Source organism: Phyllostomus discolor, chromosome 6 (assembly GCF_004126475.2).
Source record: "Phyllostomus discolor isolate MPI-MPIP mPhyDis1 chromosome 6, mPhyDis1.pri.v3, whole genome shotgun sequence".
Lineage (NCBI taxonomy): Eukaryota > Metazoa > Chordata > Mammalia > Chiroptera > Phyllostomidae > Phyllostomus > Phyllostomus discolor.
The window spans coordinates 60653125-60667798 of NC_040908.2; the positions used below are offsets into that span (position 1 = coordinate 60653125).

General features: G+C 37.6%; 1 protein-coding gene across 2 annotated transcripts in view; it reads left to right on the plus strand.

The window, feature by feature from the left end:
• DNAH6 (dynein axonemal heavy chain 6) overlaps window positions 1–14674 on the plus strand; it is a 259454-nt gene that overhangs the window by 42295 nt on the left and 202485 nt on the right. For both annotated transcript variants that reach the window (XM_036028222.1, XM_036028224.1), the window contains exons 11-12: window positions 6081–6281; window positions 9133–9253. In XM_036028222.1, coding sequence (XP_035884115.1) covers window positions 6081–6281; window positions 9133–9253 — 322 coding nt within the window. The remainder of the gene's footprint in view (window positions 1–6080; window positions 6282–9132; window positions 9254–14674) is intronic.

Below are 14674 nucleotides of genomic sequence, written 5' to 3' on the forward strand. Positions count from 1 at the left end.
AACCCACCCATTAAACTCTCTCTGATTCTCTTAGGCATACTTTGACCTGCCTTCCTTTATGAACTTTCTGTCTTCTATTCATACTTCAAATACAGAACTCATCATAAAGTGTTATATTTTTTACCTGCTTCCTTCTCTCTCTTTTTGTCATTTTATCTTTTTAAATTTTTTATGCTATTACAGATGTCCCATTTTTCCTCTTTGCCCACCTCCACCTAACCCACCCCCAAATTCCATAGTCAGTCTTCCCACTGTTGTCCATGAGTTCTTCATGTATGTTCTTTGACTAATCCCTTCACCTTCTTTCTATCAGTCCCCACCTTCACCCTCCCCTCTTATGGCTATCTGTTCCATGATTCCATACCTCTGGTTCTATTTTGTTCATTAGTTTATTTTGTTCATTAGATTCCTCCTATAAGTGAAATCATATGGTATTTGTCTTTCACTGACTGGCTTATTTCACTTAGCATAATATTCTCCAGTTCCATCCATGCTGTCACAAAACGCAGGAATTCCTCCTTTTTTCTGCTGCACGGTATTCCATTGTGTAAATGAACCACAGTTTTTTGATGCACTCATTTACTGATGGGCACTTATGCTGTTTCCAAGTCTTGGCTATTGTAAATAGTGCTGCTATGAATATAGGTGTGCATACATTCTTTTGAATTGGTGTGTTGGGATTCTTAGGGTATATTCCCAACAGTAGAATTGCTGGGTCAAAAGACAGTTCCATTTTTAATTTTTTGAGGAAACTCCATACTGCTTTCCATAGTGGCTGCACCAGTCTGCACTCCCACCAGTGGTGCACTACGGTCCCTTTTCTCCACATCCTCATCAGCACTTGTTGTTTGTTCATTTATTTATGATAGCTATTTTGGCAGGTGTGAGATGATATCTCATCATGGTTTTAATTTGTATCTCTCTGATGGCTAGTGATGTTGGACATCTTTTCATATGACTATTGGGCCCTCTGTATGTTCTCCTTGGAGAAGAGTAGGTTTAGGTCCTTTACCCATTTTTTTAATTTCATTGTCTTCCTGGTGTTGAGTCATATGAGTTCTTTATATATTTTAGGGATTAAGCCCTTGTCCAATGTATCATTGGCAAATATATTCTGATATAGTCGGTTCCCTTTTCATTTTGATGATGGTTTCTTTAGCCATGCAGGAACTTTTTAATTTGGTATAGTCCAATTTGTTTATTCTTTCCTTTATTTCCCTTACCCGAGAAGATACAGCATCAAAAATATTGCTATGTTGGCCCTGGCTGCTGTAGCTCACTGGATTGAGCGCGGGCTGCGAACCAAAGTATCACAGGTTCAATTCCCAGCCAGGGTACATACCTGGGTTGCAAGCCATAACCCCCAGCAACCACACATTGATGTTTTTCTCTCTCTCTCTATCTCCCTCCCTTCCCTCTCTAAAAATAAATAAATAAAATCTTTAAATATATATATATATATTGCTATGTGAGATATCTGAAATTTTCCTGCCTGTGTTTTCCACTAGGATTTATATGGTATCCCAATTTATATTTAAGTCTTTTATCTATTTTGAGTTTATTCTGGTGTATGGTGTAAATTGGTGGTCTAGTTTCTTTCTTTCTCTCTTTCTTCCTCTCTCTTTCTTTCTTTCTTCCTCTCTCTTTCTTTCTTTCTTCCTCTCTCATCCTTTCTTCCTTCCTTACTTCCTTCCTTCCTTCCTTCCTTCCTTCCTTCCTTCCTTCCTTCCTTCCTTCCTTCCTTCCTTTCTTTCTTTCTTTCTTTCTTTCTTTCTTTCTTTCTTTCTTTCTTTCTTTCTTTCTTTTACCAGTCTAGTTCCCCTAACACCAATTTTTGAAGAACCTGTTTTTACTCCACTGTATGCTCTAACTTCTTTTGTCAAATATTAATTCACCATAAAGACATGGTTTTATTTCTGGGGTTCTCTATTCTATTCCATTGATCCATGTGTCTGTTTTCTGCCAGTACCAGAGTGTTCTGATTACCAAGGCCTTATAATACAGTTTGATATCAGTTGAAGAACAACTTTGTTCTTCTTTCTCAAGATTACTGAAGCTATTTGAGGGCTTTTTTTAGTTCCATATAAATTTTTGGAATATTTATTATAGATCTGTGAAGTGTGCCATTGATATTTTAATAACAATTGTGTTGAATCTGTAGATTGCTTTGGGTAGTATGGGCATTTTAATGATGTTATCTTCCAATCCATGAATAGTGTACATGCTTCCATTTATTTGTGTCTTCTTCGATATCTTGCTTCAGTATTCTGTAGTTTTCTGAGTACAGGTATTTTATCTCTTTGGTTAAATTTATTCTTAGGTACTTTATTTTTTTTCTTGTTGCTATAATAAATGGGATTTTCTTCCTAGTTTCTCTTTCTGATAGTTCATTGTTGGTGTTAAAAAAATGCCATCAATTTCTGAATATTGACTTTAAATATCACTACTTTGCCAAATTCACTTATTGAATTCACGAATTCACTTATTGGTGAAGCCTACATGTACAGTATCGTGTCATCTGCAGATAGTGGCAGTTTTACTTCCTCTTTTCCCATTTGGATGCCTTCTACTTCTTTTTGTCTGGTCACTGTGGCTTGGACTTCCAGTACTGTGGTGAAAGTAGACACCCTTGTCTTGTTCCTGATCTTAAGGGAAACACTTTTAGTTTTTGCCCTTTCAGGCAATAGGTTTTTCACATATGGCCTTTATTATGTTGAAGTATGCATCCTCTATTCCCACTTATGAGTGTTTTTATCATAAATGGGTGCTGAATTTTATCAAATGTTCTTTCTGCATCTATTGATATGATCATGTGATTTTTGTCTTTCATATCAACTTTATTGATTTGCGAATATTATACCATCCTTGCACCCCTGGAATAAATCCCAATTGATCATGATGTATGATCTTTTTAATGTATTGCTGAATCAAATTTGCCAGTATTTTGTTGAGAATATTAGCATCTATATTCATCAGAGATATTAGCCTGTAATTTTCATTCTTTTTTGTGTCTTTTTCTGGTTTGGAGATTAGGATAATACTGGTCTTGTAAAAAGAATTTTGGAGTTTTCCCTCTTCTTGAATTTTTTGGAATAGTTTGAGAAGGATAAGTGTGAGTTCTTCTTTGAATGTTTGGTAAAATTTGCCTGTGAAGCCATTGGTCCAGGCCTTTTGTGTGCCATAAATTTTTTGATTACTGCTTCAATTTCACTAGTTGTTATTGGTATGTTAAGATTTTCTGCTTCTGCCTGATTCAGCTTTGGAAGATTATATGTTTCTAGAAATTTATCCATTTTGCCATGGTTGTCCAGTTTTTCGTCATACAGTTGTTCATAGTCATTTCTTAAAATCCCATGTATTTTTATGGTATCAGTTTTTACTTCTCTTTCATTTCTGATATTATTTATTTGGGTCCTCTCTCTTTTTTTCTTGATGAGTCTGGTTAAAGGTTTGTCAATTTTATTTATCGTTTCAAAGAACCAGCTTTTGGATTCATTGATCCTTTGAATTGTTTTAGTCTCAATGTCATTTAATTCTGCTCTGATCCTGATTATTTCCTTCCTTCTACTCACTCTGGGCTATGTTTGTTGTTGTTCCTCTAGTTATTTTAGATGTAGGGTTGGGTTGTTTATTTGAGATATTTCTTTTTTAGGTAGGCCTGTATTGCTATGAACTTCCCTCTCAGGACTGCCCTCCCTGTGTCCCATAGGTTTTAGGTCGTTGAGTGTTCATTTCATTTGTTTCCAGGTACTTTTTGATTTCTCCTTTGATCTCAATGTTAACCCATTCATTGTTTAATAACATGTTATTCAGTCTCCATGTATTTGAATGTTTTTGAGTTTGTTTTCTTGAGGTTGGTTTCTAGTTTCAGGCCATTGTGATCTAAGATTCTTGATGTGATTTCAATTTTCTTGAATTCATTAAATCTTGTTTTGTGTCCTACCATGTGGTCTATCTTTGAAAATGATCCATGTGTGTTTGAAAATAATGTGTATTTTGCTCCTTTGGGTTGAAATGTTCTGTAAATATCGATTAAGTCCATTGATCTGGAGTGTCATTTAATTCTGCAATATTTTTATTGATTTTTGGTTTGGAAGATCTCTCCATTGTTGACAGTGGGGTGTTAAAATCCTCTACAATGACTGCATTGTTGTCTATCTCTTTGTATTTAGATGCTCCTATACTGGGTGCATGTATGTTTATAAGAGTTATACCATCTTGTTGGACTGCTTCCTTAAGTATTCTGTAGTGGCCTTCTTTGTCTCTTGTTATAGCTTTTGTTTTGAAGTTGTTTTTGTCTGATATAAGTATCATTACCTTTTTTATGCCCATTTGCATGGAATATTTTTTCCAACCCTTCACTTTCTGCCTGTGTATATCTTTTGTTCTGAGGTGGGTGTCTTACAGACAGTGATGCAAACTCCCTGCACTCCTGATCTGGATGCTCTAGGAATGTCCCTTCTATGGGTTATGTGGACTCTCTTGTTGTATTTGGGTCTTAATTGTTATTGACCCATTCATTGGTAGGATATCCCCTCTGGGTGGCTAAGAGGCTCAACCCCTACCACATCTTGTATGCTGTTATAGAGGTGCTGGCAGAACAAAACAAAACAGCACAAAAACACCAAAACAAGCAACACCTTCCCCCAATGACAACAGCAATATCAACAAGAGAGTAAAGAATAATAAAAGCTGAAAAAGAAATGGATTAGTAGAGAAAGGGGAAAAGGAAAAAGAATTTGAGAAGACCATGGGAAAGAAAAGTGATTGTGAGAGGAAAAAGGGGAAGAAAATTATTACTAGTAATGAACTGAAAGAGGAAAATAGAGAACACAGAAAACATAACATAAATAATAAAAGGAGAGAAGGGAACAATGTAGTAATCAAAGGTAAAAGTAAAATAAGAGATATGAAAAAATAAAACACCAAAAATAAAGGAAAAATAGATAAAAAAACAATAAAAAGGCTGTGAAGAAGAAGAAATAGTGAAAATAATGAGAAAAGAACCTAGTGAATTGGTCCCAGGAGAGCTTGGTGCTACCTTTCTGGTTTTTCCCTTTGGATGCTGCTCTGATGTCTGAGTTTGGTGCGAACCAATGTCAGGTGCTGTCCACATCTGACCTTGAGCAGCCTTTTCAAAGCTACAAGCAATCCACATTTTGTGGCTGATTCCCAGAGTGGCCCACACTACTCTCAAAGCTGACTGTTATCAGCACTGGGTCCAGGGGTGTGTCAGTAAATGTCTCAAGTCACTGCAATATCCATCTCTGCCTAGAGAGGGCTTCTAGGCGTGGGTTGGATCCCCAGTCAGGGCACGTACAGGAGACAATCAATCATTGCTTCTCTCTTACACCAATACTTTCTCTCTCTCAAATCAATAGAATATATCCTGTATGCATTGTCTTCTTTCCAGTCTCATATCATTTTGACAGGGTAGGGGAAGGGAGGGAAGAGTCCAGCAGCAAAATTGTGAACACAGGACAATAGAGGGGCACTCCTGCCACTCCCTCTGGTGAGTCTTAGTCTGGGCTCCCGCGTCTGTGCTCCTGCCACAGCCTCCACAGTCAGTGCTGCCCCAGCCGCCTCTCTCTGCCCCTGTTGTTCCAGGCTCGTTGGCCTTTCTGCAGACTCCTCAGTCTGACTTTGTCAGGCTTGCGGTTCCAGCAGTGCTTGGGGCTAGGGAGGTGACAGCCCTCTCCCCAGCAAATACCACAGTTCCTGGACCCCAGTTCCCTGTGGCAAGGCCCAGTGTGGCAGTGAGGCTAGGTGCTCAAGCACAGCCACTCTGGTAGCTTCTTCCGGAGGAGGATTGTGTAAATTTCACAACATGGCTATTGCCACCAATTTAACTGAGAGTGAAGCCAAGCATCTTTTACACTTCATGTATTCTCTCTCAATTAGAAAATGTATTTCAAAAGACAGGTTTGTGTCTTCTGATTTCTCATATACTTAGAATCAGCACAGTTTCTGGCATGGTTAAATGAGTTATTCTTATGTATTTTAGCATTTCAGAAAGTTCAAAAACATTCATAAATATAACCATATATGTGTTTACATTTATTTTTATTCTTTTTTAATAGGAATGTCTTTCAGGTGCAATTAATCAGTTTCAAAACACTGTGTTATCAGTTCCTACTCTTGTGCCTGATACATATTTTGATGCTTTCACCAGTCCTTATATTAACAACAAACTTGAAGAAAAAACTTGTGGATTTGGCCCAAGCTTATCAGCAGTATTTGATGATGATAAAAATTTTCACACAATTATCTTTCAAATAAAGGTATATTTACTTTTATTAAAACTAGTATTTAAGAAGTTGATTAATGTATTTTCTTCCTTTCTTATCTTCAATTGAATGTTACTTAATGTCTAAATGGTAAAGTGTTGTTGTTTTAAAATCCTGGTAGATCAGAGCACTGAAAACAAGGAAGAGAATTAAAATTGCAAGATATATGAGATGGCATTACTTCTGGGTAGAAAATAAGGTTAAAAAGGAAGAAGAAGCATTATTTGTACATTGGGTGATGCAGGGGACATGAAGCAACTGGTGAAAATTTAAGGTCTGGAAAGACAGAAGAACTGTTCATTTTTTGGCTGTTCCCCACAACCAAAAAATGAAATAAAATAAAATTTTCATTGATACATTGATAGAGCAGAATGCCTTTGAATTATAAATCTTGTAAATCACTTTAAACCCCGAGCTTTGGAAATTAAAATATAGTGAATTCATATAAAGCTACTATAAAGAGAAACAAAAAGTGAAGAATAAAACAGCTGATGAATATCCCTCCCCTTTCTTCCTAAAAATTATGAAAGAGAAGCTACGTATAAATTGCCCTGATCAGTGTGGCTCAGTTGGTTGGACATCATCTTGCAAAGTGAAAGGTCACTGGTTTGATTCTCAGTCAGGGCACACGCTTGGGTTGCAGGTTTGGCCCCAAGTTGGGGAGCATGTGAGAGGCAACTGATCAAGGTGTCCCTCTCACATCTATGTTTTTCTCTCTCTTTCTTCCTCCCTTCCCCTCTCTCTAAAAATGAGTAAATAAAAATAAGTAAATAAAATCTTTTTTATAAACCTGCATATAAATATCCTCAAACATTTGAATATATATAGAATTACATTTAATCCAAAATTCAAAATTCAAAATAGGAATGGTGGGGGTAGATAGAACCAGCTTAGAAATGACGGCTAAATTACATGGTGCCCAAGGGAGAATAAACTCAAATGGAAACTGAATAAGTTGTAGAGGAATAGTAAGAAGAATACTGAATATAGAAAAAGATAAGAAAACATAAAGGGAACATTAAATAGAAACACCAAGAAAGCCATCATAGAAATAGGCAGGAATCTCCAATGCATACTAAAATGAACATGCAAAAGTATGATGAGAAACAGGATATTGTCTCTGCATAAGATATTTATTGATTTCAAGGGGGAAAATATCAACTGTGCTATTGCTGGTGATGAAGACTGACAGACATGAATTGATGTCAGGTGCCTTCTGACATGGTACACTGAGGACACACATCACTTTTGTGGTATGACCGCCAAAGTGTGAAGCCAAATCTAAGCATCAGAAAGTATAAAACACACAAATGAGATATATTTTTCAAAAATTAAAGACAAACAATGATTAAGGAATTGATTGTTTCAGATTAAAGAAAACTGGAAAGATATAACAGGATGATATACATGATTCTGGATAAGATAGTGAACCAGAAAAAAAATTTTCTATGAAAGACATTTTTGGAACGAATGGCAAAGTTTGTATAAGGTCTAAAATTAGATTAATAGTATTCATATTAATGTTAATTTCTTGATTTAGATTATTGTGTTATGGTTATATAAGAAAACATCCTTGTGTTTAGTAAATAAACCCTGAAATATTTAAGGGTAACAATCTCTCCCAAATGGTTCATAGTAAAACAATATACATTTAGAGAGAATAATAAGGCAAATATGATAAGTTGTTAAAATTTAGGAAATTTTGGTGACAGATATGTGTAATTCTTTCTCCAATTTGAGCCAGAAATTATTTAAAAATAAAAAGGTTTCAAGTCATATTTTGACCATGTTGATGTAGCTTTTCATTTATGGGCCTCCCATTGTGTTTCTATCACCTGTATGATCACTTTTGGAGACACTATTAAGTCAGCTCAAAGGAGATATAAGTGTGACATAGTTTCTTCCTCTCTAATCTAATATAAAGAAATAAGTAGCAGAAAGAGTCTGGAAGATAAGAGCCTATTAAAAGGAAATAAGTGAACAAATAACTAAATGTAACCATAGAGGGTGTGTGCTATTTTATGTAATTGAACCTTCTATGACTGACCACTCTCCATAAAGCATGACTAGCATGGGTGTGTTGGGAAAGAGCAATTGCATTGATTATCTCTAGTTTTCCCTGAAACAAATTGCAGTCTTTTGCAAAAAATCTTGGTAGGAAATATAAGGGGAGGCTGTGGAGTGCAACCAGGGAGTCATGGATCAAGGTTAACAAACACATTCTAATTGCCTTTCACAGGCATTGAACTGTGATGGTATGCATTGACACAGGTAGTAAGGGACTGAAATAATTGGGAATTATTGTTTTGATTTGAAAAACTGTTGTGTGGAAGGGGTGGTTGTAGCAAAGTTTAAGAGAGGGTAAAGAAAGTGTTTTATTAGAGCAAATTCTGAAAGACATTTTGGAATAAGAGACTTGCCACCGATAGTAAGATTAAGCCACTCATTCCGTAGATATGCTAAACACTTCTGCCTTTTCTCAAAAACACTTCAACGAAGACATAAAATTTGCAATTTGGAAAATAGACATTATCTTTTGCCATATGATTATTAGTGGTATAAAAGTTCACTATGAAGCTAAAAAAAATTACAAGTTTGTTCTCTTTCAATCATAAGAAACAATTTTTCAGAAGTCAGATTTGAAGTTTTTTTAATTTTAATTTTGTAAGAGATTGTATTAACTGTTCCTTGACATCAAGGATAGTATCTTCCCTCACTTGTTTATCCCCAGATCAGAGCATGTTGTCGGACACAGAGGAGGTGTTTGTGTTTGTTTGTTTAGTTATATTGAATTGAATTCTACTCAGGAAAAATATAATTTTATTTGTCTATTTATAACATTTAGGAAACCATAAAAGCAGCATTTGAATCTGCCCAATTGTATGCAGCTACATTTGAAAAGTTCCAGCTATTCTTCAGGGAAAATGAAAGTCTTGATTTACAAGCTCTTAAACTTCAGGAACCTGGTAACTTTTCTGATTTTCCTTGTTAATTATTTTTGAGAAGGACATCAAGATTTATAGTCTTCTAGGTTTGTTGGGTGGTGAATAGTGACAGAAATGATAACCCAAAAGAGTTTGCCTGACAAAAGGCAAGAGTTTATTCATTTCTACATTATTTCTTTAGAATTACTCTTTTCTTTAGCCTTACTCAGTGTTAATGTTTTATTTCAGAATATTATGAGAAGCAAATTCTCCTAATGACTTTATCAGTGCTAACCCTATATAGCCTGAATATGGAAAGGAGTTGAATGTTTACCTCTAAAATAATATTTATATGAGTGTTTTTCTATCTCAGGAACTCAAGTTACTATTTATTTCTCCGATCATATTACAAGCTGGTGGGTATGAACCAACAATTCTTAGTCATAAAATTAGACCCAAGGGAAAATGACTTTATTAGACTTATATTTTAAAAAGAAAAATTTTAAATCCTCACCAGAAGACAATGCTTATTGATTTTAGAAAGAAAAGAGCCCTGATTGGTGTAGCTCAGTGGATTGAGTGCAGGCCTGTGAACCAAAGGGTTGCCAGTCGGATTCCTAGTCAGGGCATATGCCTGGGTTGTGGGCCAGGTCCCCCGTAGGGGGAGCTCGAGGGGCAATCACACATTGATGTTCCTCTCTCTCTCTTTCTCCCTCCCTTCCCCTCTCTCTAAAAATACTTAAATAAAATCTTAAAAAAATAAATGAAATGAGAGGAGGGTGAAGAGGGATGGGGCAGAGAGAGAGAGAAACATCATTGTGAGAGAGAAACATTGATCAGATGTCCCCCATATGTGCCCTCACTGGAATAGAACCAGCAACCTTTTTTGTGTACCAGACGATGCTCCAACCAAGTGAGCCACCAGGCCAGGACTAGGCTTACTATCTTTTACAAAAGAAAATAATTTGCAATACCCAAGTGAAATTTCAGGCAAAGAAGTTCCCAGATGATTATGATAATTAAATTCATATTATTTATTGCTACTTTAAAATGTGAAGTATATCACTCACATTCTTTTTTTTATTCCATGAACTGTTCTTTTTGCTTTAATTTCTCATACAGAAAAATGATTACTTTCATATTTGCCTTATGAACCAGCACTATTTTTTTTAATAAATTTGCATGGTTTTCTTTCAGCCCATTATTTTTATTGTGTTAAGGTAAATTAGACATTCCATCACTAAATTAACTACTTCAATATGCATCTCTAATAAGCATATTCTTATAGAAGAACCAAAATAATATCATACCTTAAAAAAATAACAATGTTTTAATATCAACATCTAGTCCATGTTCAGAATCCCTCAAATAAAGCAGTTTGCAGCTGGTTTGACCCAGATTCCAGCCTAAGAGCAAACATTATATTCAGTCATTAAGTCTTTGAGACATAGTATATGGAACTGAAATGAACTGAGAGACACGATGCCTCGCATGCTGTAGTATGGCACCATGGTGGCAGCAAGGTACAGAGCCTGGCATTTTGGCATGAAAAGTGCCTGACCCAAATAACCAATTTTAGTCACTTAGGTCTTATACTCACAGCCTTGTGCCCAAGGCCTCCTAGTCTCCTGCTACCACATTCCTCATAGTGGGTAATTTTAATCCCCCACCAAGCTTCCATCAGGATGAGATCACCAGACTTCTGGGTATCCCTTAACCTAGCCCACCTTGGTTTGTCAATTCTGTCCCAATCCTGGAACCAGAGTCTCACAGGTGTTTACTGCCTGTTGGCAGGGACTTCAGAACACATTGGCCTGGGCTCCTAAATGCTGCATTCCTCCTGCTTTTGGAATTCTGTGGCATTTGCTAAACTTGTAAACCCAGTTGTTTGCTAGAGGTTAACAGAAGGTAGCTTTGCCCCTTGGCTACCATGCCTTACCTATTATAATATTCTCTCAAAATTATAATATTCCTTTATGGACTTCCGGCCAAGATGGAGGTGTAGGTAGACACACTGTGCCTCCTCACACAACCAAAATAAGGACAACAATTTAGAAACAGAATAACAACCAGAACTGACAGAAAATTGATCTGTATGCAAGCCCAACAACCAAGGAGTTAAAATAGGCACATTCATCCAGACCAGTAGGCGGGGCAGAGTTGGGCAGCTGGGCAGAGACAGGTCGAGGCACAAAGAGTGGTGGCACCAGGCATGCAAGACCACAATGGGTGGACCCTGGGTGCTCAGGCGGCAGCTGGCAGACCCCGGGCACGGGGTGGCAACCGGCAGACCCAGCGAGGCAATGATTGTGAAGGGAGGCACAGCAAGCAAGGCAGCTGGCTGACTAGGCAGTCCCACATTCACACTGAAATGAACCAGTTGAGGCTGGGGAGTGAAACAGACTGTGCAACCCAGGGTCCCAGTGCCGAGAAATAAAGCCTCAAGGCACCAATTGGGGACACCTGCTGGAGTTGAGGCACAGGGAGAGAGATTCCCAGCCTCACGAGAGAGTTTGTTGGAGAGACCCACAGGGTCCTAGAACATACACAAGTCCACCCACATGGGAATCAACACCAGAAAGGCCCAGTTTGCTAGGGGAAAGCAGCGGAAGGGACTGAAATCCGATAGAGAGTGGAGCAAGCACCATTGTTCCCTCTCAGACTAAGCCCCCACATACAGCATCACAACCTAGTGACTGGGGTGCCCCACCCTGGTGAACACCTAAGGCTCCACCCCTCATATGCAGCAGGTGCACCGAGACCAAAAAAAAAGTCCAAACAGAAGAACAGATCAAAGCTCCACAGTAAATACAACTGAGCAACTAAGAGATAGCCAACCTATCAGATACATAATTCAAAGCACTGGTGATCAGGATGCTCACAGAACTGGTTGAATTTGGTCACAAATTAGATGAAAAAATGAAGGCTACGCTTTGTGAAATAAAGGAAAATGCACAGGGAACCAATAGTGATGGGAAGAAAACTGGAACTCAAATCAATGGAGAGGATCAGAAGGAAGAAACAAGCAAACAGAAATGAATGAAGAAACAAGAATTCAAAAAAATGAGGAGAGGCTTAGGAACCTCCAGGACATCTTTAAACATTCCAACATCCAAATTATAGGGGTAACCAGAAGGGGAAGAGGAAGAGCAACAAATGGAAAAGTTATTTGAACAAATAATAAAGAAGAACATCCCCAGTCTGGCTAAGGAAACAGACTTCCAGGAAGTCCAGGAAGCACAGAGTCCCAAAGAAGTTGGACCCAAGGAGGAACACACCAAGACACATCATAAGTACATTAGTCAAGGTAAAAACAAAGGCGAGAATCCTAGAAGCAGCAAGAGATAAGGAAACAGTTACCTACAAAGGAGTTCCCATCAGACTGTCAGCTGATTTCTCAAAAGAGACCTTACAGGCAAGAAGGGGCTGGAAAGAAGTACTCCAAGTCATGAAAGGCAAGGACCTACATCCCAGAATGCTCTATCCAGCAAAGCTTTCATTTAGAATGGAAGGGCAGATAAAGTACTTCTCAGATAAGGTCAAGTTAAAGGAGTTCATCATCACCAAGCCCTTATTTTATGAAGTGTTAAAGGGACTTATCTAAGAAAAAAGAAGATAAAAAACATGTATAGTAAAATGACAGCAAACTCACAATTATTAACAACCACAACTAAAACAAAAACAAAACAAACAACTACAACAAGAACAGAACCACAGAAATGGAGATCACATGGAGGGTTAGCAATAGGGGAGTGGGAGGAGGAGAGAGGGGTAAAAGTTACAGAGAATAAGTAGCATAGATGGTAGGTAGAAAATAGACAGGGGGAGGACAAGAACAGTATGGGAAATGTAGAAGCCAATGAACTTATGACACATGGACATGAACTAAAGTGGGGGAATGTGTGTGGGGGAGGGTGTACAGGGTGGAAGGGAATGAAGAGGGGGAAATGGGACAACTATAATAGCATAATCAATAACATATATTTTAAAAAATTATAATATTCCTTAAACATGTTATAGATAATTAATAAATGTCTGTGTAACTGACCTTTGAGACAGACTGTCCCCTGACCTGTCCCAGAAGATGATCAGGGGAGAGGTTCTGGCTTCCTGAAATAGTCAGCTACCTCTTACCACTAAATTCCTATAAAAGTCAGTTTTACTAATAATTTCTATACTTGCTGAGCACTATAACTTGAAAGATACTGTGCTAAGTGACTCTCAGGTATCTCATCTAATCCTTACAGTTCTAGGAGGTATCGGTATTCTCATTTTACAAATAAAGTAATGGAGATACATATAAATAAGGAAACTGCAAAATTATGTAGCTCTTAAGTGGTTTAGAAACACTTTTCTCTGACTTGAAAGCTTGTGTGCTTAACCATTATGCATACTGCCTCTCAACCTCAAAAAGAGGTAGAAAATAAATCTTATTTCTCTTCTATCAGCTTTGCTCTTTTGCTTCTCTTTGGCTGTGTCACTGAGGCCAAAGAGAAACATGGTTATTAGATCAATAACCTTGTTGATCTAAATTTATTTATGTATAAAATGAAAGTATTGGATGAAATTGGTGTTTTCCAAACCGCTATTCCTTGGAACATTATTAGAAAGTATAATTATGTGATACCAGGTAAAAAGACTCTGTGTTCAGATAAATTCGGAAAATACTAGGCTATGCAACATCATACAGGTTTCCTTACCAAAGGACTTCTCGGATTATTTGATAGCCTTATTTTGTCAGTTCTTGGGGGGAAAACCCCACATATCAAAACCTTCTAAAGTGAGGAGGGTAGGTAACTGTCCTTTTTTCTATTATGAGGAAGCTGAAGCTCAGGAAAATTAAGTGACTAGCCCAAAGCCACATGTGGGTTAAAGACTGCCCCTAGGTCTTCAAGCACTCTGCCTGGTGTGTTCTTTATATTATGTCAAACTCCCCTTTGTGCAGGAGAGGAGATGACATGCATAAAGGCGGGAATCAACATCCTTTTCTCTCCGCAATGGTGGAGGGTTGCAGAATACTCAGGAGATCCGTCTGACCCACATGGAGGAAGTAATTGGAAATAAAGTTAGCTAAATTTGAGAGGATACAGGGTTTTGAAAGACAAGCGGAGTAGTTTAGTACTGCATGTGTATTAGAAAGGGCTGGTTTTGACCAATAGCATGATGAAAGTGTATTCAAGAATAATCGGGCTTCCACTGCTTTCAGGCAGATTAGAGAAGAGAGACAATGGAGGTAGGAGATTCTCAAAACGCAGCTGCAGCATGTGGCAGGTGCAAACCGACAAGGCCTTGACCATGGCGTGGAGCAGGGTTCACAGGGAGGTGGTGGGAAGAGGAATGGAGATAACTAAGCGATGCCTGATCTCTTGTGTCTCAAAATGTTATTGTTAATATCCTCAAAACACTTTCCTTTTTGGTACCATTTAGAAAAAAACCTTAGATTAAGCCCAATTTCAAACCAAT